Consider the following 24,296-nt stretch of genomic DNA (forward strand, 5'->3'; position numbering starts at 1 on the left):
TTTTATATAGGTGTTGTTGGAAATTTTGAGGGTTATGAGTTTAAATATAATATCGATAATAAGGTTCTTGAGGATAATGATGATTGTTGGTTCTAGGTGTTGGCAACAATTTTGGTAAAACCTAGAGTGTTCACAAGATGTCACATGTGTTGTCTTAACATAAGATAACTTGTACCTGCTGGATGTTTAAAATGTGATTATGTAGGATTTTACTGAGATGTCAGACCCGATGTCATGACATATGTATACAGAACATTCAGTCTGAATGTTATGTATTATGTGATTGCGTTTTTAATGGCAATCTGTGTATGATTGATGAGTTAATTGAAAATGCTATCAATCAGTAATTACAACGCGATTAACTTATTTTCCAAAGAGATCTAATCAACTGTCATGAGAAGATATGAATGGAAAATAGTTTTAGGGCTTTATGATGTCCAAGCCCAGCCAAATGCTTCTATAAAAAGGACATGGAAAACCTGATTTGATACACAAGAAATAACGAACGAAATATTGAGAGAGAATAAGGGTTTTAGTCTTGTGTGGTTGTGTGAATTGTAAGCCATTCAATTCATCCATGGATGATTGAATTGGTCTGATTTTTGAGTTGTAATTTGTCACTCAAAGCTTTTAAGCATGAGTGTGTGTCTACTTGATTGAAGATGTTAAGTAAGATCAAATGTGTGTCTTTGAAGAGTGTCTTCTTTTCATTGTAATTCTTGTTTAATATCATTGGTGTGATTGAGGGGGAGTGAGTGGGATCTCATATCTAAGAGTTCTTAGGTAGAAGTCGCATGGGTAGAGATTAGGTGAAAAAGACTGTAACTTGTGTTGTTTACTGAGAGTCTTTGAACTGATTCTATTTTAGTGGATTTCCTTCCTGGCTTGGTAGCCCCCAGACGTAAGTGAGTTTGCACCGAACTGGGTTAACAATTGCATGTGTCTCGTGCATTACTGTTCTCTATCTTGTATCCTGTTTGTATTGTTCAGATATTAGTGTCGTGACATTACCTTCGACATCTCATATCTGATACCAGAATTTCAATGATGTTTGGAAATCTCTGTTTGAAATTTCTCCATTGTCGTCTCCTAATGATCTTAAGATAACCGATACTGTATTTGCTCTAAACTATGAGTTCAAGTATGCCTTAAACTCAATGCTAAAGAGACCTTATTCTGACAATGTTGTCGCGAGTAACTTGTTCCCTACTAGTGTGACTACTGGACTTTTAAAGCTTGTCGACAGGATATTACATCGGGTTGTTACACATGTTATCCGCCCTAAGAAGGGAGGTTACTCCAGAGTTAGAAAGGCGGAAGTACACTTGATTTATGTGTTGAAACATAAGTTGAAGGTTAACTAGCCACACTACACTGCAAGCATGATTTTTTTTCCCTAAAGGAGTCAGGTCGAGGCACCGTTCATTTCTATCCTTCATTTATTCAAAGTATTCTCAATCGGGTTAAAGTTTTTGTTGCAAGAATTCAATACACCTATGTGCCTACTAATCAAGAATTTTGTCAAAAATCACTAAGTTTAATGGGCTATATTCGGGATCCTATAAAGCGAGTATACAAGGTCCGAACTCAAGCTTCAAGTTCTAGCATTCAGCATTTGGAAGATGATGATGATGATGATGAAGCAAATGAAAATGAAGAAGAGAATGATGATGACGATACTCACCCCATGGAGGATGATCAATAAGTCCGATGACCATGGAGATTAGATAGGTGATACACCTAGACAAAATCCATCTGATAACCAAGGCTGGGGAGAGTAGCAACACATCGGCTGTACCAACCAACAATCTTCCTATATGCTTTCACCTCCTCCTCAATCTGATAATTATGAAGTAATGGAACTGTTGAGAAATATGCAAATCCATCAGCAAAATTTTCCACACTTCAAGAGGAGAGATTTATGGCTTTGCAGAGTCAACTTCAGATTCAAAGTGATAACTTTGCCTTTTTTTCAACTCTCCAAGAGGAATGGTACTTAGCCTTAAGGGGTCAGATTCAAACCCAAAGTGACAATTTTAATTCATTTTCTTCCACAATTATGCAACAGATTGATACTATGGGTTCTAATCATCTCTCTCTCACCAGATCTTTCAATACTCTTAACTGGAACTTCATTGAATTCATTGACCTCTATGAACAAGATAGACCTCCATGCCACCCTTCTGTTTATAGAAGCAGAAATGACCCGTCACGGGAGAGAATGCCTTATAAGATTGATTCATTTAGATTTCGTCCATGTAGTGCATTTCATCTTCTTCATGTTTGCATGTTATTGTGTTTAGTTTATTTGTCTTGGAACTTATGTTGAACAAATTTGACTATGTAGTGTACTAAATTTCTTTTTCTAGTTTCGTGTCTTATTTATGATTATATTTCTTACATTAACTTCATTTTATGTGAATGGTTGTTGATGTTAATCTGTTGCAAAGTGGTTGATTACATGCTTATGAATATATTTTTATTCCGGTTGACCTTCTCCTTGTCTCTTTTTGATGTTGTCAAAGAAGGAGAAGCACTGGAAACACAACTCATGATTATGATAACATATTTTTTTCAAAGGAATGCATAAAATCAGAGGGAAGATGTCTATCAAAGTACGCGATATATGAAAATTGTGCCACGGTTTGCCATCATAAAAAATGGGGAGTATGCGAGGGCAAAGGTTCCTAGTCCTTGTTTTAATGATATCAAACCTTTTAGTAGCTCATACTGTGCACTTTGGAAGATGTCATCATATGGTAGAGTGCATTCATTTTTTAATATGCTCAAAGTATCAATTCAATGTGTCTATGCATATAAGAGCATCTCATATATGTCAATATCGCACTTGATCATTGTTGGTACCTTAGGTCCATAAGAGAATGGTTTGGATTGACCAAAATACATCTTAAAAACTCATTTTTGACCATTTAAAATCTTTAAGTTGACTCATGCTTTGGAGCGGTCGACTCATTCATGCATGTCATTTTCTTTGTAACTCACGAGTCTGATCAGGTCGAGTCATAGGTCGACTAATTTATGGAAAAACAAGATGAGTCGACTTATCGCCCTGTTGAGGTCGACTCATAACTTGTTTTATTTGAATTGTGTTGCTCCGGGTTTGAACAAGTCGAGTCCCCAGTGTGAACAGGTCGAGTGCTCGCTGATTTCACTCATTTTTCTACTGTGTATTTTTGCTAAAAGTTCTGCTGTGTTTTTCACTTGGTCCCATATATATAATATATATATATATATATATATATATATATAATAATATATATATATATATATATATAATATATATATATAATAATATATATATATATATATATATATATATATATATTATATATATATATATATATATATATTAATATATATAATATATATATATATATATATATATATATATATATATATATTCTTGAGTCTCATTTTCATCTTTCAAGAACAAGAAAAGTGAAAGATATACACTAAAGTTCCTCTTCATCTTCATTCTTCATTGCATGTTTCAACAACCACACATAATAATTTTTGTTGATCATAGTGTATTGTTGTGGTGATAATGTCCAAATATGATTTTTTATCTTGGTTTGGGTAGAGGTTTTTAGTGGATTTTTATTGAACAAAATCTTAGGATTTTGTCCTCTAAGATTTGAGGTTTTTTTGTATAAATCTTTGCTTCATAGATTCAGCCGAGTGAAAGTTTAAAGAACGGTGGGTTCATTCGAACGAGTAACGGTAATCGGAGGATTGTGAAGAAAGGTTTGAGTTCAAGCATGTCGCGATCGAAATCAGCCTAGCTAGAGTTTTGGAGAACTTGGAGTTCTTACAATAAGGTAGCTACAGTCGGAGGTTTGTTCAAAACGTTTGAAGCACTTGGTTCAACTCGAACCAAAAGGAGAAAAGTGAATAAGATCTACAACAACACTTAGGTTTGCTTGGTGGTGATTATTTCTTCTATTGTATAAACTTTGCAATTGATAATAAATATCTCAATTCTAGTTTTAGAATTGGGGGCAGACGTACCCGAAGCGAGGACGAAAGGGAAACTGCCTAAACAAATTTGGTGTTGTTCTCACTTTCTCTAACTCTTTAATTTCTACATAAATTGAGTTTTGTGTGAAGATAATTGGTAACTTCATCTCGCTTAATTGTTGTGCATTAAAGCTGTTTGATAAATTGTTGCAATCACTTTGGTTGTAACTAAGGAAAATTCTGCACAATCAATTCTAGTGAAATTAAGATTTTGTGTAGTGTGCACACCAAGTCTTTGCTAAAATTAACTTCACACAAGTTTATCGATATATTGCTTGTTTTTATCATTGTTTTAATTCATAATTGGTGGTAGCTATATCAAGGATTTATGTATTTGATCGATTGATTAAGGTTATTGTTGATTAGCTTTATCTTAGTCATTCCATTAGGTTTCACGCATATCCGATCTTTCCAGTAACAGATCGTTTAGACAATCGTTGTCTAGGGAGCTTTCGCAACCTTTAAAAACAATATTAAAAAGCACCAAATTCTTTAAATATGTGATCTATTCAACCCCCATTCTAGATCGATACTATCACTAACATCTTAGTATATTAGGAGCTACTCTTCTACTTTCACAAATCTTTGGTCACTCAGGCAGACACGACCTTGCGATCTTTCACACTTTCTCTCTTTCATAAATATGAGGCTTTCAAGATTCATTATCAAATACATCGATCATATAGGCACTCCATATGAATATTTAGTCTTATACTTGATAAGGATTGAAGATTTCTTCAATTTTTCTCACCATCATCAAAGAGTTGGAAAATTGCTACCACCGACTTCAAGTATATTTAGCATTGTTGTCATTAAAACATTAGGAAGGTTCTCAGCAGGATCATCAGCTTCATACCTGCAAGCATAAAGATTCATATTATCCCCCTTTTTTATGATGATAACGCATCTCTTAGGGAGGTGGTAAAGAACAAAGAAGATAGATAAAATTTGGAGTGATTAAAATCTCCCTCACATGAGCAGAGGGTATACTCTACGTCCCGTGAGAGTATACTTCTCCCCCTTAGGCATAATAAAAAAGGTGGGAAAAAAATAATAACACATAGATCATATATTTTATTAAGTAAAAGGAACAAGTTATCTTATAAAGACATGGGCAAGAATGGTCCAGAGTAAGGCAAAAAGGAAATAAGACCTAAGATCTTACTTCTCCCCACAAAAGGTAGCATCCAGATTTGAGATCAAATGGTAGGTAAGCTTTGGAGAACTTCTGAACTCAAAAGTATTTAAATCTTTCTAATCCGAAAGAAAATGATTGACTCTACTTCTTTCTTGCTCATATTCCTTCAAGGAGATAAGCATTTCCCCTTAGGAAATCTTTGGAAATCCTCATGTCAGCCTCTTTAGAACTTAGAATGATATTAAGCTCTAGGTGTACTGCATTTGGCATCCATTTTCTCCATAAACACTTAAAAACTTAACAAAAGGTTAGTAGAAATAAATTTAACCAGCTAAGCAATAAATCACTTACTAGATAATCAATCATAATTTTCAATTTTTCAATCTCTATTAAGTGTAATACATCAGAACCTCAAGATAACTTGAGAGAAACTCCCCCTTTCAAGTGAACTACAAACCACCATTAATTTTCCTTCTATACGAATCATTTGATACAAGAGTTGGTCCAAATACATGATTGATAAGTATAGAATTTGATGACTATCTAAAAGATAATAGGATCCTATCATAACTCACCCCTACTAGAACGCTACAGTGGAATGTTATTTCTAAAAGGAGGAATCTAACCTTATTAAATATGGTCTGATTGATGATGAGTCATGCAAATATTCCAAAATATTTTTGGAGACATGCTCTATTAGTTTCAACTTTAACACTAAATCATGTTCCATTTAAAAAAGTGGAAAAGACACCATATGATATTTAGTGTGGCAATAAATCCAATGTGCCTTACATGAATATTTCACGTTTTGAAGTGTTTGTGAAATGAAAAATTTCTAATAAACTTGATATGAAAATATAATAAATGCTTCTTTGTGGGTTATCTTAAAAAAACCAAATGATATTACTTCTACAACCCTTCTGAGGATAAAATATTTGTCGCTCGAATTGTAGTATTCCTAGAAAGGTAATTTGTTTCCAAAGGAACTATTGGGAAGAAATTATAACTTAAATAAATTCAAGAATCAAAAAATAGCTATACACCAATGGAGGAACAAGGGAATATTACACAAGATGTTATACATTAACAACCTACTCAAGTACCACAAGACCAACATAAGTTAAACATGATATCTCACAAACCAAAGAGATATAGATTTCTCATAACCCAACAATATGATGTATTACTCATGGATGATATGAGTATGTGAATTACCAAGGGGGAATTAATGGATGTAATATTGAGAAGTTGATAGAGTCCATATGAAATGGATTCCATGGACACTAACCAAATATGGACTTTAACAGAGTCACCTAAAGGGTTTAATCCCATAGGGCGCTAGTTCATATTTCAAAAAGAAGACAAAAATATATGGTAGGGTACATACCTATAAGGAATGAATGGTTTCTAATGGTTTCAAGAAAATTCACGGAGTAGACTATGATGAAACATTTTCACCGCTTACAATGCTTTAATTTGTTCGAATTTCATTTGCCACCATTGTATACCATGATTATGAAATATGGAAAATGGATGTCAATAATTTTTTTCTTAATTTAAATATCCTTGTGGATGTGTACATGACACAACCTGGAGGCTTTGACAATCTAAAACATGAAAAAAAGGTAGCAAGTTGCACCGATCAATCTATGAATTGAAGCAAACTTTTTTAAATTGGAGCCTTCATTTTGATGAAACTATATGACAATTTGAATACGTCAAAATTGAATATGAACATTGTGTTTACAATAAGATTAGTTGGAGTATAGTTGTATTGCTGATGTTATATGTGGATGATATATTACACATAAAAAATAACATCCCTACCTTGCAATAGGTTAAAATTTGGTGGAAAATTGATTTTCTATGAAATATTTAGGTGAAGCCACCTATATAATTGTAATAAAAATCTATAGAGATAGATCTAAAAGGTTTCTTGGTCTAAGTCAGAGTACATACATAGACAAAATGGTGAGAAATTTTAATATGCATGATTCCCAAAAAGGATTCATGCCTATGTCACACGGCACATGTTTGTCAAAAGCATAATCCCCCTTAATGAAAGAATAAAGGGATCATATGCATATGAAATTGGATCTATCATGTATTCCATCACGTGTTCTAAACCAAATGTATGATATGCTTTAAGCACAACAAGAAGGCATCAACATGATCCCAATGATGGTCATTGGGTCGTTGTCAAGAATATTATTAATTATTTGAAAAAAAAATATATTCATTATTGGCTTATGGATTCCAGTAAGTAAGAGCTTGTTGTTATAGATAACATAAAAACTAGATTTCACTATAATAAAGATGACTATAGATCACAATCTGGTTATATGTTTTGTTTATATGGTGTTGTTGTGAGCTAGAAGAGTTCAAAGAAGATGATAATCATTTATTCTACCATATAGGCCTAATATATTTTTGCATCAAACACAACACAAATGGTTGCTTGGATAAAGAAGTTCATTACTGAACTTGGTATAGTTTGTAGCACCCTATTTCCCCAATGCATAATTATGATTAAATCAGATATTTTTCATAACATTCACACATATGATGTTACACATCTCAAAACACACATGCTGATCATGTAACACTTAATTTAAATTAACATGCAACATCTGTCATCGCATACTCACCTTCACTTAGGGTATCATCGTAGTGGAATTATTTAATTAAAAAACACCAATTTAAATCTCATAATAAATTTCATATCATAATTAAAAAGCATCGACTTGTAAGTCTTCTCCAAATGCTTATCACACCAAAACATAAAATACGAGAGCATACGTTGTCTCTAAACAATCTCAACATAAAATAATTAAATTGCGTCCCAGTGTTACATATCAGAGCATAACCAAAGCTAAAGCAAAGGAATTAAAAGAAAAAGCTCCAGGAACAAGCTTTCACTCATAGCAGTGATTCTACTCTCGAGTATCTGCATGATGCCCATTGTCATACCCCAAAATTTGCCCTACCCTTCACATAATCATATAGGTCACTAACTGATCTCACCTGATCAGGGGGGCCTTCCACGGTCTTGGTTAATGGGCCGGAGAATGAAATGAGAGGGGGGTGTACCTGCAAGGTGCTCCAATGCTTAAGTCAGAAAAGGTACAGAATGAGGTTATCAGAGTGTGAGTTAGAATACCTGCCCCTTTGCCATGAAAGGGGTATTTATATTGAGCCCCCAGCGCTGGGCCAAGGCTCCTAATGGGCTGGATTAACTAGGCCCAAGGAGGAGCTGCCAGGGGACGCGTAAGAAGCGTTAAGACCTAGACCAAGGTCTGCCCCCTGGTCCAACTGCCCCTATCTCTAAGGAGATAATATAGGGGAGTTGGGTGACGTGGTAAGCGAGATGCCGTTATGGCTCTGCCCGACACAACTTAGGTGCCCGCGACGTGGGTTGACAATAAGTGGATGGCGATCATACGAGGGGGACCCGCTCGTCGCCCGACACGTGTTTACGGGGCCGAGGAGACGTTCTTCGGGCGGACGGTCGTTCATCTAACGTGACCTCGCGGTCGCTTGGGCATGGCCGTTCGGACGTGGGCTCGGCGAGCGTTGGGCCGCACCGTGCCTAGTGTCATGGCCCAGTCCAGAACAGGAGCCCCCCAAGTCGAGTCTCTGAGCCAGAGAGATGACTTATGTTTCAACTAAGGGTTCCCCGGGACGATGGGGAAGCTCGATCGTTAGACAGGTGAGGTCGCAACAGACCTATTCATGACTGACTGATCCCCGGGACTGTCGGGGATGGAGGTGATCGGTTGATCTGCACCTTCCTCGTAGTAGACGCGGGTATGACGCGGGGAGGTGGCGTCTTGGCGAGTCGAGGAGATGGACGGGTGCTCGGGTCTTTCAGTTTCTTATTTTTGATAGACGTGTCTCAGAATTAGTGGCGTCGCTTCGTTTCGCGTGCAAAGACGGCGTAGGCAGGCTAGGCAATGATGACCTAGCCTGTTGGTCCACGTGCCTAGCCCTATAAAAAGGGGTTGAGTAACTTCATTTCTACTTTATTTGCTCACGCGTTCACCGGAGTTCTCCATATTCTCTCACGTTTGCTCGCTCAACCGTCTGGAACGCCGTCTCCGCCTGTCCTCCTATCCGCACCACCGCCTTCCGCTTGGACACCACCGCAACCCTTTCAACTTAGTTATGTCAGGTATGGTTTTCCACCTTGACCCACTGTTTTTCCTTGTTGTTTCTGTCAAACGCATATTATTTTTGTAGAAATGTGGTTAGGTTTAGCTTAGGAATAGTGCAGTGGACCGTAGGTGTATATTAACCAGTCGAAAATAGGGTTGGGATCGTACTGTACCGGGCATGAATTTCATATGCCGGGCAATACTTGCATAGGCTGTATGAAGTTTGTGCCCGGTCTCTATAGAGTGCATGTGTCACCGAGTTGAGCACGGTTGGTGTCCGTCGCCGCTACGCCCTTTCACTTGACCTGCGGTGGAAGGGTGGATTTGATATGACGTCGAATTCACTCTTTCTGTCTGCGTTTCAGGTGCAACCGGGCGTTTACGACCGAGGAGGGAAGATTCTGGGTCTTCCACCGAAGATGCGACAATCGCTCGTCTCCCTGTCGGGGATGGGGTGTCCGAGATGGTACGGAACATGCCTCCTCTTCCGGGCAGGTCGACTTCTCCTGGGTTGCGGACGAGCCCTTGGAGGAGGGGTCCGACTTCTGTGACGAGGCCGTCGTTGCTCACGCTATGGTCGAGACAATAGGCCGGGAGGATCCACCAAACTGGTATTGCTGCGCCCCCAAGGAAGAAGACCGCATTTGTCATCATTTCCCGGGGAAGCAGTTCACTATGTACGAATTTGCTTTCCGTGAGGCGGGGATTAGACTGCCCTTTAATTCCTTCCAGATGTCGGTCTTCGAGTGGCTCCGGCTGGCGCCGTCCCAGCTGCATCCTAATGCTCTCGCATTTATGCGGGCATTCGAGTTGGTTTGCCAGTTCCTCGGCATTGGTTGCACCCGGGCCCTCTTCTTCCACGTTTTCCATCTCCAGAGGTCCGGTTCCCGTGGTCGCCACAGTTGGGTTTCTTTCAAGCAGCCCGTGCGTTTGTTCAAGACGTACGAGGATTCTGTTCGCCATTTCAAGAACCGGTGGTACGTGGTGATGCCGATTACTCGGGCCGCCCTTCACTCTCTATACTACTATCAACGGAAACCCAACGGGGAGGAGACGCTGATGTCGAAGATACCGTTGAGGTGGCAGCGTGATCATTTCGATCTCTCCACGGCGCATTACCGAGTCAAGTATGCGATGCTCGGCGAGGAGGATAGGCTCGCATACAAGAAGCTGGTCGACTACGTGCAGAGCTTCAGCTTGGGGTTCTGGGCGAATCGACAGGGCGTGCCCTTCCTGGATGAGGCCGGGGAACCCATCACCGAGACGCGTTACATCAATACGAAGGCTCTGCTCGAGTGTGACACCGAGGAGGAAGCTCTGGCGTTATTGAGTAGGCAGACTTTGTTTAGCTTTCTATTTCTGTTTATGACTTCGCTCGCTAATGTTTGTGTGTAATTTGTTTGCAGGTGCCATGCCCAATGCTCGCGATCGGGTGCTGAAGCTAGCGAATCAGGTCGGCGCTCCTGACCGGGTGTCCAAGAAGAAGAAGAAAACTGTGGCCCGCGTCTTGGAGACTGCTGGCGATGCCGGTGTCGGTCCCTCGCAGGCGGCGAGCGTGATCCCTTCCTCTCCTCCTCGGGCTAACCCGATCGACATTCGTGATAGCAGTCCGTCGCCAGCGGCTTCCCCCTCATAAACGGAAGCGTCCGGCTGGGCCTCTCACCAGGGCGTCTCTAGGAAGTCCGAATGGAGCGGGCAGCTATCTTCTACCTCCCTGCTACGTGGAGCGGTCGTTCTTCAAGGCCGAGGAGTCGATTGCTGTGCCCGCGCCTGAGGCCAAGGCTATTCTGGACCAGGACGCTGCTGCCCGGAGAAAGGATCTGGCCAGGGATATTGCTGCTGTCATCCGGGTGATGGAGACGGCCATGGTTTTGACCGACACTTCGGTCTCCACTGCCTCGCTGGAGGATGCTCTTTTGCAGATTCGGACGGAGAAGGAAAAATTATCCAAAGATCTATCGGACTACAAAGAAGAGCATCAGCTGCAGGAAGGGCTGAGCCAGAAGCTGGAGGAGGTGGAGAAGGAGAGGGACCAGTTGACGGCTGTTAAGGCGAGCTTGGAAGAGCAGGTGGCCGACCATCAGAAGCTGGCCGAGGACAATGCTGGCCTACGGGCTCAGGTTGCGGCTCTCGAGGGGAAGGTCCGCCCTCTGGCCGATGAGACCGAGGAGGAACGCGCTCTTGGTTCGCGCGGTGAGCTGCTAGGGCATATTCGGACCCTCAACCAAGATCTCGTGGCCTGCTTCAAAGAGGGTTTCGACAATGCTGTCGAGCAGCTCGGGCTTCTGAACCCTGGGTTGGTGACAGCGGGGTCGGCCTACAACTACTGCGTCCGGGAAGGTGAGATTATCTGCCCGTTCGAAGTGGAGGAGGAGCTGGGGGGAAGAGAAGAAGAAGAAGAGGATGAAGAGGTGCTCCGAGTGGAGTCTTAGTGTATTTGTTTTTCTTTGCTTTATGGCCTGCGCGCCTTATGTATTCTGGCCTCCGGGCATTGTAATATGGCCTTCGGGCGTACTTGGCCTCGGCCGCACTTATTGTTATTAATGTATGGAATATTTTCGTCATCATTCATTGTGCTCGTTGTGTTTGATACTTGTTTGTATGAACTTGTACTCTACTCGACTTTGTTGATCTCCTCGGTTTAGGGAACCGACGAAGTGTCGGGCTTTTGTGCCCGTGGGGATCGAAGCCCGGGTCCGTTGTTCGAACCCTGGTCTCGAGGCTTGGGCCCTCCCATCGCGAGCTGGGTGCCCTGCCAGTTCTGGTACTTCGACGTTGAGTCTTGGTCAAGATCCCAACCGTCGGGGAGGGTTGTGTTTGTCATGTGACCCCGGATCGTTCCCGGGTCTCGTGGTTCCTCCCTGGGGTTTTGGGGACGAAGAGCGTGGTCGTACCTGCCACGTCTCCCCGTGGTGTATTTAGCTGTAATATTGTCTAAGTTTTTCTGCGTTCCATGGTCGAGCGAGTTGTTCTCCTTGTAGGTTTTCTAGGTAATAGGCCCCGTTGCTCGTCTTGTCGCGGACGCGGTAAGGGCCTTCCCAGTTGGCTGCCAGTTTGCCCTCTCTCGGGTTTTTCTGGTTTCTTCTGAGGACCAGGGTGCCGACCTGGAACTCTCTTTTTATGACTTTCGCGTCATGGCGTAGTGCTATTTTTTGTTTGAGGGTTGTTTCCCTGAGGGCTGCCTCGGAACGTATCTCCTCGACTAGGTCGAGCTCGGCTCTAAGGGTTTCATCGTTCATTTCCTCGTCTAGGGGCTCCTCTGTCCTCCTCGTTGGCGTCCGTATCTCCACCGGGATGACTGCCTCGGTGCCGTACGTTAGTCGGAACGGGGTTTCCCCGGTGGTAGAATGTGGTGTCGTGCGGTAGGCCCATAGCACGCTATGTAGCTCCTCGACCCATGCCCTCTTTGCCTCACCGAGTCTGCGTTTGAGGCCACGTAGGATTACCCTGTTGGCCGCCTCTGCTTGCCCGTTCGTCTGCGGGTGCTCGACAGACGTGAAATGCTGTGTGGTGCCCAGGCTGGCGACGAAGTCCTGGAATCCTCCGTCCGTGAATTGTGTCCCGTTGTCTGTGACAAGTGCCTGGGGTATACCGAACCGAGCGAGGATGTTGCGCTTGAAGAACCGGAGAATGTTCTGCGCGGTTATTTTAGCCAGTGCCTCCGCCTCGATCCATTTGGTGAAGTAATCCACCCCGACGATGAGGTATTTATTCTGATATGATCCGGTGACGAAGGGTCCGAGGATGTCCATGCCCCACCACGCGAAGGGCCACGGGGAGGACAGTGATTTGAGGTCGTTCGGGGGTGCGAGGTGCATGTCGGCATGTCGTTGGCATTTGTCACATCTTTTGACGTGCTCTTTCGAATCGTTTTGCATGGTCGGCCAGTAGTAGCCTGCTCGAAGGGCTTTTCGTGCGAGCGATCGTCCGCCGAGGTGTTGGGCGTTAATTCCCCGGTGTAGCTCTCCAAGTATGTCGGGGACTTTCTCTTCCTCGACGCATTTGAGTAATGGGATGGAGAATCCTCTCCGGTAGAGTTTGCCTTCGAGGAGTACGTACGAGCATGCGCGTCGTTTGACAGTGGTCGCCTCTTTCGGGTCAGCCGGGAGTTCGTCTCGCGTGAGGTAATTGTAGATGGGTGTCATCCAACAGTGGGCATCTCCAATAGCGTTGACCTCGAGTGGAGGCGGTAGCTTGTCGATGCTGGGCCGAGGGAGGAAATTTCTTGGATTACTGATTTATTCCCACCCTTTTTCCTCGTGCTGGCTAGTTTCGAGAGAACGTCTGCCCGTGTGTTGTGCTCGCGGGGTATGTGTCGAACATCCCATTTTTCGAATCTGTCAAGTTTTTCTTTGACGAGGGACAAGTACTCGAGGAGGTTGTCGTTCTTGGTTTGGTAGTCTCCCCGCACCTGTGAGGCCACGAGCTGGGAGTCGGTGGATATTTTTACCTCTTTTGCCCCCAGGTCCTCGGCTAACCTCAGGCCTGCTAGGAAGGCTTCGTATTCGGCTTGGTTGTTCGATGTTGGGAACGCTAGCGCTAATGATACCTCTATCAGGATCCCTTCTTCATTTTCGAGGATGATCCCGGCCCCGCTGCCTGACGTGCTGGAGGCGCCATCGACGAAGATCGTCCATTTGTGGGCGCTTTCTGCTGGGGTCGGGCAGTGGGTCATCTCCGCGACGAAGTCGGCCAGTGCCTGAGCTTTCAAGGCTTTCCTACTTTCGTATTGTATGTCGAATTCGGAGAGTTCTAGTGACCATTTGAGCATCCTCCCGGCCATATCCGGACGTCCGAGCAGCTGTTTGATTGGCTGGTCGGTCCTTACCTTTATCGTGTGTGCGAGGAAGTAATATCGTAGTCTCCTCGCTGTGTTGATGAGGGCCAGGGCGACCTTTTCGATTTGCTGATATCGGAGCTCGGGGCCTTGGAGTGCTTTACTCGTAAAATAGATGGGCTTTTGTCCTTCGTCGGTTTCTCTTATTAGAACGGCGCTGACGGCCTCGGTTGCCACGGATAGGTATAAGTATAGGGTTTCCTTTTCTGATGGCCGTGATAAGACGGGGGTTGGGACAGAACCTTCTTTAGATGGAGTAGCGCTTGCTCGCATTCATCGGTCCAGTCGAAGGTAGCCTCTTTGCGAAGGAGTCTGAAGAACGGCAACGCGTGCTGGGCGGACTTGGCGATGAAACGGGAGAGTGAGGCGAGCACTCCATTGAGTGACTGGATCGATTTTTGGTTTTCGGGTCGGAAACTCCGAGAATGCCCGGCATTTGTCGGGGTTGGCCTCGATCCCTCTTTCGGTGAGATAGAAACCGAGGAACTTGCCTGCTCGGACTCCAAACGTGCATTTTTCGGGGTTGAACCTCATTTTACACTGTCTCGCCTGCTCGAATACCTTCGTAAGGTGTCGAGCATGGGTTATCTCCTCGTGTGATTTGACGATCATGTCGTCCATGTACACTTCGAGCATGTCCCCTATTTCGTCCTTGAAGACTTTGTTCATCATGCGTTGGTATGTAGCGCCAGCGTTCTTGAGCCCGAACGGCATCACGTTGTAATAGTAATTGCCCGTTGGGGTCATGAACGCTGTGTGTTTCTTGTCTGCGGGCGACATAGGGATCTGGTTGTATCCACTATATGCGTCCATGAAGGACAAGAGTTTAAAACCTGCAGAGTTGTCAACGAGCGAGTCTATATTAGGGAGGGGGAAAGCATCTTTCGGGCAAGCCCTATTAAGATCAGTATAATCAACACACATACGCCATTTTCCATTATTTTTCTTAACGAGGACTACATTAGAGAGGCAGGTTGTGTACTGGGCTTCAGAAATAAAATTTGCCTCTAAGAGGTCTTTTACAGCTCGCTCGGCAGCCTCTGCCTTTTCGGGCGATTGCTTGCGTCTATGCTGTGCTATGGGCTTGGCTGCCCGGTCTACAGCTAGCTTATGACACGCGATCTCGGGGTCCAGCCCGGGCATTTCTGCGGCATTCCACGCGAAGAGGTCGGAGTTCTCTTTGAGGCATGCTACTAGCTCTTCTCTTGTTTCCTCGGGTAGTCCCTTACCTATCTTCACCGTCCTTTCCGGATCGTCCCCAAGAGGAATGAGTTCGAACTCCCCGTCGGGGATTGGTCGGACCGGGTGTTCGAGAGAGCGTTCCTTGGGGAACCTCCCCTCTTCGGTCTCGTCCAGCCCGATGCGACAGTCGAGGTCGATGGCGTTGACTCCTCGGGCAGGATCCTCGGTCTTGAGCTTTTTGTTGTTGCAGTTGCTCTTCGTGCTGACTACGGCCTGTCCTTTTACTGCGGCGTCGTAGCATCGTCGGGCTGCTTCGATGTCACCATGGATGGTGACCACACGTCCCAATTTGGTGTAGTATTTCATCTTCAGGTGGACGGTGGATGGGACCGCAGTGAGTTCGGCCAGTGTCGGGCGTCCAAAGATGCAATTGTAGAGAGACGGACAGTCTACGACCAGAAATTGGATTTTGACTTCCCTGGCCGTTTCTTGTTCGCCGAAGGTGACGAGGAGCTCAACATATCCCCACGGTCTGGTTGTTGCTCCGTTGAATCCTTGGAGATCTGATCCGACGTAGGGGGCTAAGTTGGTCTTGTCTAGCTTCAGAGTCTTGAAGAGGTGGACGTACATGATATCCACTGAGCTGCCTTCGTCGACCAGGATGCGTCGTACGTCGAATCGGGCCATCTTTGCTCTTATCAATAGTGGGATGGCCGAGTTGGGGGATCCGCCCGGGAGTTCCTCCAGGAAGAAGGATATTGGGTTGGATTTTCCCCGGTATTTTGTCAATGTCGCTTTCTGCTCGGGGGCAGTCAGTAGGAGTTCGTCGAACTTACGTTTGACGGAGAGGGCCGCGGATTCCCCGTTAGTCCCTCCTCCTGATATCACCAGTGTGGTAGGGAAGTCTTCCCAGGGGCTGAGTGCAGTGATCTTGCCCTCGGGCAATGGTTCGGGGAGGAAGAAATCTTCCGGTCGTGACACGCAGAGGGCCACTTGATAGGGAGAGTTGTCAGGGGGTGTGTTTCCCGGGGTCTCTTCTTCTCTGGCTCGTCGTGTCTGGGAGCTTCGTTCTTCCTCGTGTACTGCTTCAGGTGCCCTTCTTGGATTAAAATTTCAATCGCATCTTTCAGGTGGACGCAGTCTTCGGTCACGTGCCCGTGACTTCTGTGGAACCGGCAGTACTTTGATTTGTCGGTGTGGGGCTTTGGTGCAGACGGTTTTGGGAACCTGACCCTGCCCTGCTTAAATTCAGAGTTGATACATTCTGCGAGGATACGCTCTCGAGGAGCTGTCAGTAAGGTGTACTCGCTATATCTGCCCGCGGGGCCTCTTCCTTCCCGGAGCTCGCGAGGTCTTTCTTCTCTTCGTTTGTCTCCGTTGCGACGGGAAATGCTCGTGTCATCGCGTTTTGAGTGCTCGGTCTCCCCAGCGTTACGTCCGCTGCGGGCATTGTGTGCCACCTGCTTTTCCTCGTATCTGATGTAGGCCTGGGCTTTATGCAGGAGCTCGTTTAAGGTGCGGGGAGGCTCGATCCCTACGGCTCTGCTAAGTTCACTGCCGGGTAAGAGACCTCTCTCGAGGAGATACTTCTTCATGTGCTCGGTGGTATCTACCTCGACAGCTTCCTGGTTGAATCGCTCGATGTATGAGCGCAGTGTTTCATTCTTCTTCTGCACTATGGCTTCAAGGGTCGCCTCAGTCTTGGGGTGACGACGGGAAGCTGTAAAGTGCCGGGTGAACATGGACCTCATGACTCTCCATGACGTAATGGACTCAGGGGCCAAGCTTTTGTACCAGGCCATGGCCCCTTTCCTGAGGGTCGTTGAGAACAGTCGGCATTTGAGGTGCCCGGTTATATCATTGCGGTAGTCGAGCATCGCGTTGACGTTGTCGACGTGATCGTCGGGATCTGTAGTCCCGTCGTACACAGCTAGGTTTGGCGGTTTCTCCATGCCTTTGGGGAGCGGGGCCTCCATTATTGCCCGAGATAGGGGGCAATGCAAATCTTCCTCATCGCTCCTTAAGGGAGACAGTTCGTTGTTGTCGGGGCTGTGCCCGCGCCTTGGTGATGTTCTCGCTCGACCACCGTCACGACGGGCGCGTGCCCTGCTGGCGTAGGGTTCGGGAGAGCGACGTCCTCGCTTCTTCGTTGGCTCCGAACGCTGTTGTATCCTACTCACCGGCTGGGGCCGGGCTTCTTGTCGTTCGGCTTCGAGGGCCGTGATTCGTTCGTGCTGCTGGTGGAGCATAGAACCGGCTTGATTGAGGGCATTCACCATGGCAATCATTACGGCGTCTCCTTCAACGGGAACGGGAATGGGATGAAATGTCTCTGCCCCTAAATTGTGGGCGTGAGAGGCATCTCCGTTGTTTTGGGGCTCTGGAGACGGGGTGGATGGATGACCGTCCCGAACGTCCGCTTCATGGGATGGCGGGCCGTCGTCCATGTTGTAGTTGACGAGGGGACGGCTGTGATCGCTATGTTGTTCTCCGGCCATGTTGGAAGGACAGAAACAAATGAGCTTTTGATCCTCGTTTGATGAAGATGGGGATAGCTAGTTCCCACAGACGGCGCCACTGATCTCACCTGATCAGGAGGGCCTTCCACGGTCTTGGTTAATGGGCCGGAGAATGAAATGAGAGGGGGGTGTACCTGCAAGGTGCTCCAATGCTTAAGTCAGAAAAGGTACAGAATGAGGTTATCAGAGTGTGAGTTAGAATACCTGCCCCTTTGCCATGAAAGGGGTATTTATATTGAGCCCCCAGCGCTGGGCCAAGGCTCCTAATGGGCTGGATTAACTAGGCCCAAGGAGGAGCTGCCAGGGGACGCGTAAGAAGCGTTAAGACCTAGACCAAGGTCTGCCCCCTGGTCCAACTGCCCCTATCTCTAAGGAGATAATATAGGGGAGTTGGGTGACGTGGTAAGCGAGATGCCGTTATGGCTCTGCCCGACACAACTTAGGTGCCCGCGACGTGGGTTGACAATAAGTGGATGGCGATCATACGAGGGGGACCCGCTCGTCGCCCGACACGTGTTTACGGGGCCGAGGAGACGTTCTTCGGGCGGACGGTCGTTCATCTAACGTGACCTCGCGGTCGCTTGGGCATGGCCGTTCGGACGTGGGCTCGGCGAGCGTTGGGCCGCACCGTGCCTAGTGTCATGGCCCAGTCCAGAACACTAACCCTAAACATTTTCATATCATCCTCATCCATTCATTTCATTTGAGTAAGTATGGTTCAATCCGATTTACAATTCGCGTCAGTTGGATTCACCAATCCATTGCATATACAGTCATCATTTTGTCATCATGTCAATAATTATTCTGATTAATTCTAACGTCGTATTGATTTCAACTTCAAATTAACTTTTGAAGTTTAAGTTGATTTCGTGGTTAGATTTGACCTTTGCGAATAAATTTGGTTTTAGAAACTATTTCGCTCTTTTTCGAATTAATTTGGAAATTCAAGTTGAGTTGGATGATCCGAATTGATTATTGAAAAGTCGAATTGGTTTTGGAAATTTAATCATTTTAGGCTAGAGTTAAGTCCATTCATTCTTTTTTGTTTTATAAAAATTCATTTTTGTTAAGCCCAATTATAAAGCCCATTTTCATTTTAACTAATCCATTTATTATCCATTTTTTAAATCCAATTACAATTTAGTCCATTTTACAAGTAATCTCTAATCCACTTAATCCAAAAGGCCTATTATCCATATTACAATACCCATGTCCATATTAAAATCCAAGTCCTTGCAAATAAGACAAAGGCAAGTAGCTGTAGCAAAACACAACGAATGCTTAGTCCAGAGCAGAACGAAACACAAAGCCAACCAAAACAGAATGCAAGCGTGAAAGATGAGGAAACGTGGAACGCAACAGCATTCTGTGCATGCTGCAACAACCCAAACATTGTGAAACACAAGAAATCAAAACGGAAAGTAAAAGTACAAAACGCAGGTGTAAGCTAGCAGTAAACGACATTGTAATTTTTCGCAGCCAAAAACATACCCAATAGCATAAACGACAAATGCATAACAATCCAAATGCAGCTAACACGACCAAATGACACCAGCAACTACAAGCTCACTTCCAAACGACGAACTCGCATCAAAAACCATAAACGACACAAAAAATGCAGCAAAATGATATGAGTATTGAAATGCAAAACGGCAACCAACAATAAAAAGCAGCAATGTGAGCAAAACACAGAGGGATTCAATTGAAAGGAATTCAAAACACAAATGCAGATTAGAATAAAAAACTCACCAAAGTTCATTTTGAGAGCTATAAATACACGATTACAATGTGATTTTGGGGCTCTCTTTTTTTTGCTCCCTCCCTTTCTGCTTCACAATCTTTTCCCTCTCAACTTCTCTCCCGAATCCCCCATTTTTTTTCAACCAAAGTCGATTATGCAGAACAAATCGCTCCTCCTACTTCTGAGTTGAATCTCTACAAACTCTCACATCCATTACGAAGATTCTCACGCACCACACATCACTTTGTTTTCAATTCTGCAAATCACCTGCATCACCATATCGTGAAACCGAACAACAACAATGCATAGTCTTCATCCAAAACGGCAAGGCGATCCACTACGATGAGACACCGAGAAACAGAAATAGAATATTGAAGCAGAAGAGAAATACGAGGCGAAGCACTCCTGGATAAATGCACGCGGACCTGAACTTGTCGTCGTCATCTCAGAATGCATCGCCGCGAAATCGGAGTCTTCGTTGAAAACGGAGCAAATCGGACAATCACGATATGGAGTGAAAGATCAGATCGAAGCATAACACATGAACGAGACCGGATTCCTGGTTGCTCGCCTACGCCGCCGGCGAGGAGTTTTTCGTCACCACTGGTGAGTCTTGACGTATGAGTTCTTTTTCCTTGTTCGAACATGACGACTTGGTTGTGGCTTACTTGATTGAGCTCAGGTTTGACTTAGGATTTGGGATTTTTTGCTCAAGCAGGCCAGTTTCCCCATTTAGGCCCCAATACTTGTGTTAGGCCTAATTATTTGCAGTGCTCACTCCCTCCATTGTCCATTGAACCCCCATGTTTGGGCTTGAGATGAAGTAGGCCCAGGCTGATTCTGTTGGATCTACTTGGATTAATCTATTTTTTTATTTTTACAATTAGGATATTAATTTGGTTCTTGATTATGATTAGAATTGTTTTGATGTGGTGAGATTTTGGAATTAACTTTGATTTAATTAGTTAATTGTAGGATTTGTCTTGGTATTGTTAGTTAACTGTAGAATTGATTTGATAATTGTAATTAGAATATTAATTGATTGTTAATTGTTTAGATTTAATTTTGATAATTGATTTAGAATTTCACTTTGATAATTATTTTAATTTTAGAATTAAATTTGATTAATTTCTAGAAATATTTTGTTAATATTTTAGGATTTTATTTTGATAATTGTTTTCTTGAATGTTATTCTACTTTGATCTAACATCTAACAATTAACATCTAATTCATTTTATTTCTGCATCTAACATTTACAATTCCGCTTCTAACTTTTAAATTCTCGCATCTAACTCCTAACATTTAATTTTTGTCATTTCCTTTATGTTGGTTTACTTTGCTTTGTATATATCACATCATCATTCTTCTCCACCTTCATTTTAAAATGGACTTAAAAATGGTTAAGACTTAAAAAACACAATAATTCATAAGCATGGAATGGACAATGGACCATGGAATTAGGGATTTCTCATTAGGACCCTTGCAAGAGACCTTGGAAAATTATTTGACCCGGACATGGAAGGAGCATTCAAGACTAAAGACGAATTGTAATCTTTTATGCGCTTTCTAGTTTAGGACAATTACACACACAAGGATTTCTCTTGGGTTACCTGACAATGAGACCTTTTATTTTCGCACTCCCTTGTACTTTACATGTATCCCTCTTCCCCTTTTGGATGTATGTTTTTACCTGTTTTCCTTATTTTTTTTATTGCTTGATAGTTATCCCTTAGGCATTAGGAATGCTCACTCTTTCGCAATTAAAAATAAGCAAACCCTTGATCCAACATCAAGCAGTCTTTTTTTTTCAAATCAAACTAAAAAACACAATAAATACGATTAGGATTGTACGCCACGAGCCTTAAGTGGTAAAGAAGGGATGAGAATGGAGCTTTCATACACTCGTTCTGAATGCTTCGAACATAAGACATTTGGCTTGGTAGTTCGAGGTATTCTCCTTTATCCATAGTCTTTAGTGCAATCCGAAATCAATAACATTTTTCCTCAAAACCTAAAAACAGTACAACTCATTCAAACCTTTTGTTTGAGCCTTAGGGAGACACAATCGAAAACCTTTCTTCAAGGTAATAAAATCAACCAAACAAATAACATTTTTACCCATGAACTATGGGGATCTGATTTCTCACTTCAACAAGTTGGCATACGTAGGCACGAGGACCCAATCCTTGGTGAGCACACTAATTTAAAATCTACCTCCATTACGCAAACCTTTGGCAAGCAAATATTTGATAAATAACATCCACGAAAGCGCAAACATTCTAGATGGTTCCCATGGAGTACCATGGATGTGAGGGGTGCTAATACCTTCCCCTTGCATAACCGACTTCCAAACCTGTTTGTGGTTGCGATGACCATTCTTTGGAGTTTTCTCGATATTTTCCCTTTCCTTTGGAATAAATAAAAACCGATGGCAACTCTGCATTTTTCACGTAGCGACAGCTGACGACTCTGCTGGGGATTCCTCCCTAAGCAAGTCAAGCCTAATCTAGGTTGCTTCCTCACATGTGTGGATGTTTATCCTTTTGATTACTTGCCTTATTTATTGCCTTTTGCTTTAAATTATGTAATATCTGCTACATGGTTCCATGGTTCTATGGTATTGATGGATGCTACTTTGATTGTAAGAAGCCTTGTGGGAGAGACTCTCTACCCGAGTCTAGAGTGGAACTTGAGATAGGAGAGGTTGAGTAGTATGGGCCACCGAGAAGTTTTTCTCGTAAGGGTCGATACGAGAACCTCGCTTAGAGTAAATTCTTTTGGAGATGTTGACGACCGTCAAGCTTTTAGCGTAAGCGATCAATAGCTTCATTAAGATCAATGGATCAAAGGACCTTTGTAGAACATTGAACCTTTGGCCTATTAAGATTGATGGTCGCATTGTGCGGGTCCCCGAGAAGCTTTTCTCGTGTGGGTCGGTACGAAGATCTCACTCAAAGTAGATTTTCTTGATGGAGTTGTCGATCAACAAGCTTTTGCCGTAAGCGGAAAATAGTCAAGGAGGTCCATGACTTTGAGACCCTTGTCTAGAACCCGACGTCGATGGTCGCGTAGTACGGGTCCCCGAGAAGCTTTTATCACGTGGGTCAGTACGAAGATATCACCTAGAAGAGGTTCATTTGAGGGAGTTGATGACCAGTAAGCTTTTTCCGTAAGCGCCAAATAGCCAAATGAATTGATGACTCTGAGGTTCCTATGTATAACCCTAGACTACGACCAGTGATATCCCCATTATGGAGAGTAATCATTGTTATCCTCCATCCATATCTCGAACCTGTGATACTATGCCAGCTTATGTGTTCGAATTGCGAGAACCATGCTTGTGTATCGTCCATCCATGCATTCATGCATCATAAAGTAAACTTCAAATATAATATTCATGCATCATTCTGCATATCATCATACAAAAGCTAGAAAACTTACCATTTGGCCCTTCTGTCTAGAATCATCCATAGTCAAGCTGACTTCCCGACATTCCCACAACACTCGAGGAAGTCGAAGATTGCTCATGGATCAGTTGGAACATAATTAAGCTGTTATGAGAGCAGATATAACCATTGTGAAGGCTCAGATGGGTCAGCCTATTGAAGCCCTACATGATTTGGCTAGGGGACAAGAGGAAATGCGTCAGGCTAATCTAAGAGTCGCCGCCGCCAACCCTACTGTTGTGATAATACCAGTGAATCCGTTAGGAGGAGCTGGTACACCTATTGTAGCTCAACCACCTCCCGAAAAAGGTCCAGTATACCAAAATCGTGCTCAGCCATTCAATATCCCTGTCAATGGGAGAGTTCAACCTGAGATTGATGATCATCAGGATGCTTTCTTCACCACAAAGGCTGACTCAGTTTATGATGCTTTTGGTCCTTCTCCTGCTGACCTCGAAAGGAAATTCCGTATGGTGGAGGAGAGATTCAAGGCGATGGAAGGTCCCGATACCTTTGAGTTAGATGCTGCCGACATGTGCTTAGTGCCAGGCGTGGAAATTCCTCCTAAGTTCAAAGTGCCAAGCTTTGAAAAGTATCATGGGGTCACTTGTCCAAAGACCCACATTCAAGCTTTTTACAGAAAGATGGCCGCTCATTCTGATGATGAAAAACTTTTAATGCACTTTTTCCAAGATAGTCTTAGTGGAGCTTCTCTGGAATGGTATATGCAGCTCGAGCACACGCATATACGGACTTGAAGGGAACTTGTTAAAGCCTTCCTAAAGAATTATCAGTATAATTCAGACATGGCTCCTAATCGGACTCAGCTCAAAATCCAGATGAATCGTTCAAAGAATACGTGCAACATTGGAGGGATCTAGCTGCCGGGGTTCAATCCCCTCTTCTTGAAAGATAATTGATAGACATGTCCATGGACACCCTTCAAGGTCCGTATCTTGATAGAATGATTGGAAGTACCACCTCAGGATTCTCAAACTTGGTTATTGCTGGCGAGCGAATCGAGAACGGCTTGAAGATCGGCAAGATACAAGATACCACAACTGTGGTTAGTGGAGCAAAGAAGTCTCATTCCAGATTCCCAAGGAAGAAGGAAGGGGAGACCAATGCTATCGCTAAAGGGGGAGCGGGAGTTTACCAAATTCCATACTATCTGATGGCAGCAGTAACACCTAACCCGTATCAGCAGCCAGCGTATGCTATTCCTACTGGTCCTCTGGAAA

The 24,296-nt window shown here is 43.9% G+C and overlaps 2 protein-coding genes and 1 long non-coding RNA gene across 3 annotated transcripts; 1 reads left to right on the top strand and 2 right to left on the bottom strand.

Annotated features, from left to right (window-relative positions):
• Nucleotides 1–14,440: 14,440 nt before the first annotated feature.
• On the bottom strand, nucleotides 14,441–17,847 carry LOC127136257 (uncharacterized). The gene is made up of 2 exons (XM_051062839.1): nucleotides 16,532–17,847; nucleotides 14,441–16,445 (listed from the first exon to the last, which is right to left on the bottom strand). Exons 1-2 carry the CDS (start codon nucleotides 17,845–17,847, stop codon nucleotides 14,441–14,443), a joined length of 3,321 nt encoding a protein of 1,106 aa, XP_050918796.1.
• Nucleotides 17,848–18,956: 1,109 nt separating this feature from the next.
• LOC127073812 (uncharacterized) lies at nucleotides 18,957–20,457 on the bottom strand. Its single transcript, XR_007785868.1, has 2 exons — nucleotides 19,360–20,457; nucleotides 18,957–19,243 (listed from the first exon to the last, which is right to left on the bottom strand). It is a non-coding gene; the product is annotated as an uncharacterized LOC127073812 (long non-coding RNA).
• Nucleotides 20,458–23,165: 2,708 nt separating this feature from the next.
• Nucleotides 23,166–23,813, top strand: LOC127136258 (uncharacterized). Its single transcript, XM_051062841.1, has one exon. It carries the CDS (start codon nucleotides 23,166–23,168, stop codon nucleotides 23,811–23,813), a length of 648 nt encoding a protein of 215 aa, XP_050918798.1.
• Nucleotides 23,814–24,296: the final 483 nt, after the last annotated feature.

This window comes from Lathyrus oleraceus, chromosome 4 (genome assembly GCF_024323335.1).
Source record: "Lathyrus oleraceus cultivar Zhongwan6 chromosome 4, CAAS_Psat_ZW6_1.0, whole genome shotgun sequence".
Taxonomy (NCBI): Eukaryota; Viridiplantae; Streptophyta; class Magnoliopsida; order Fabales; family Fabaceae; genus Lathyrus; species Lathyrus oleraceus.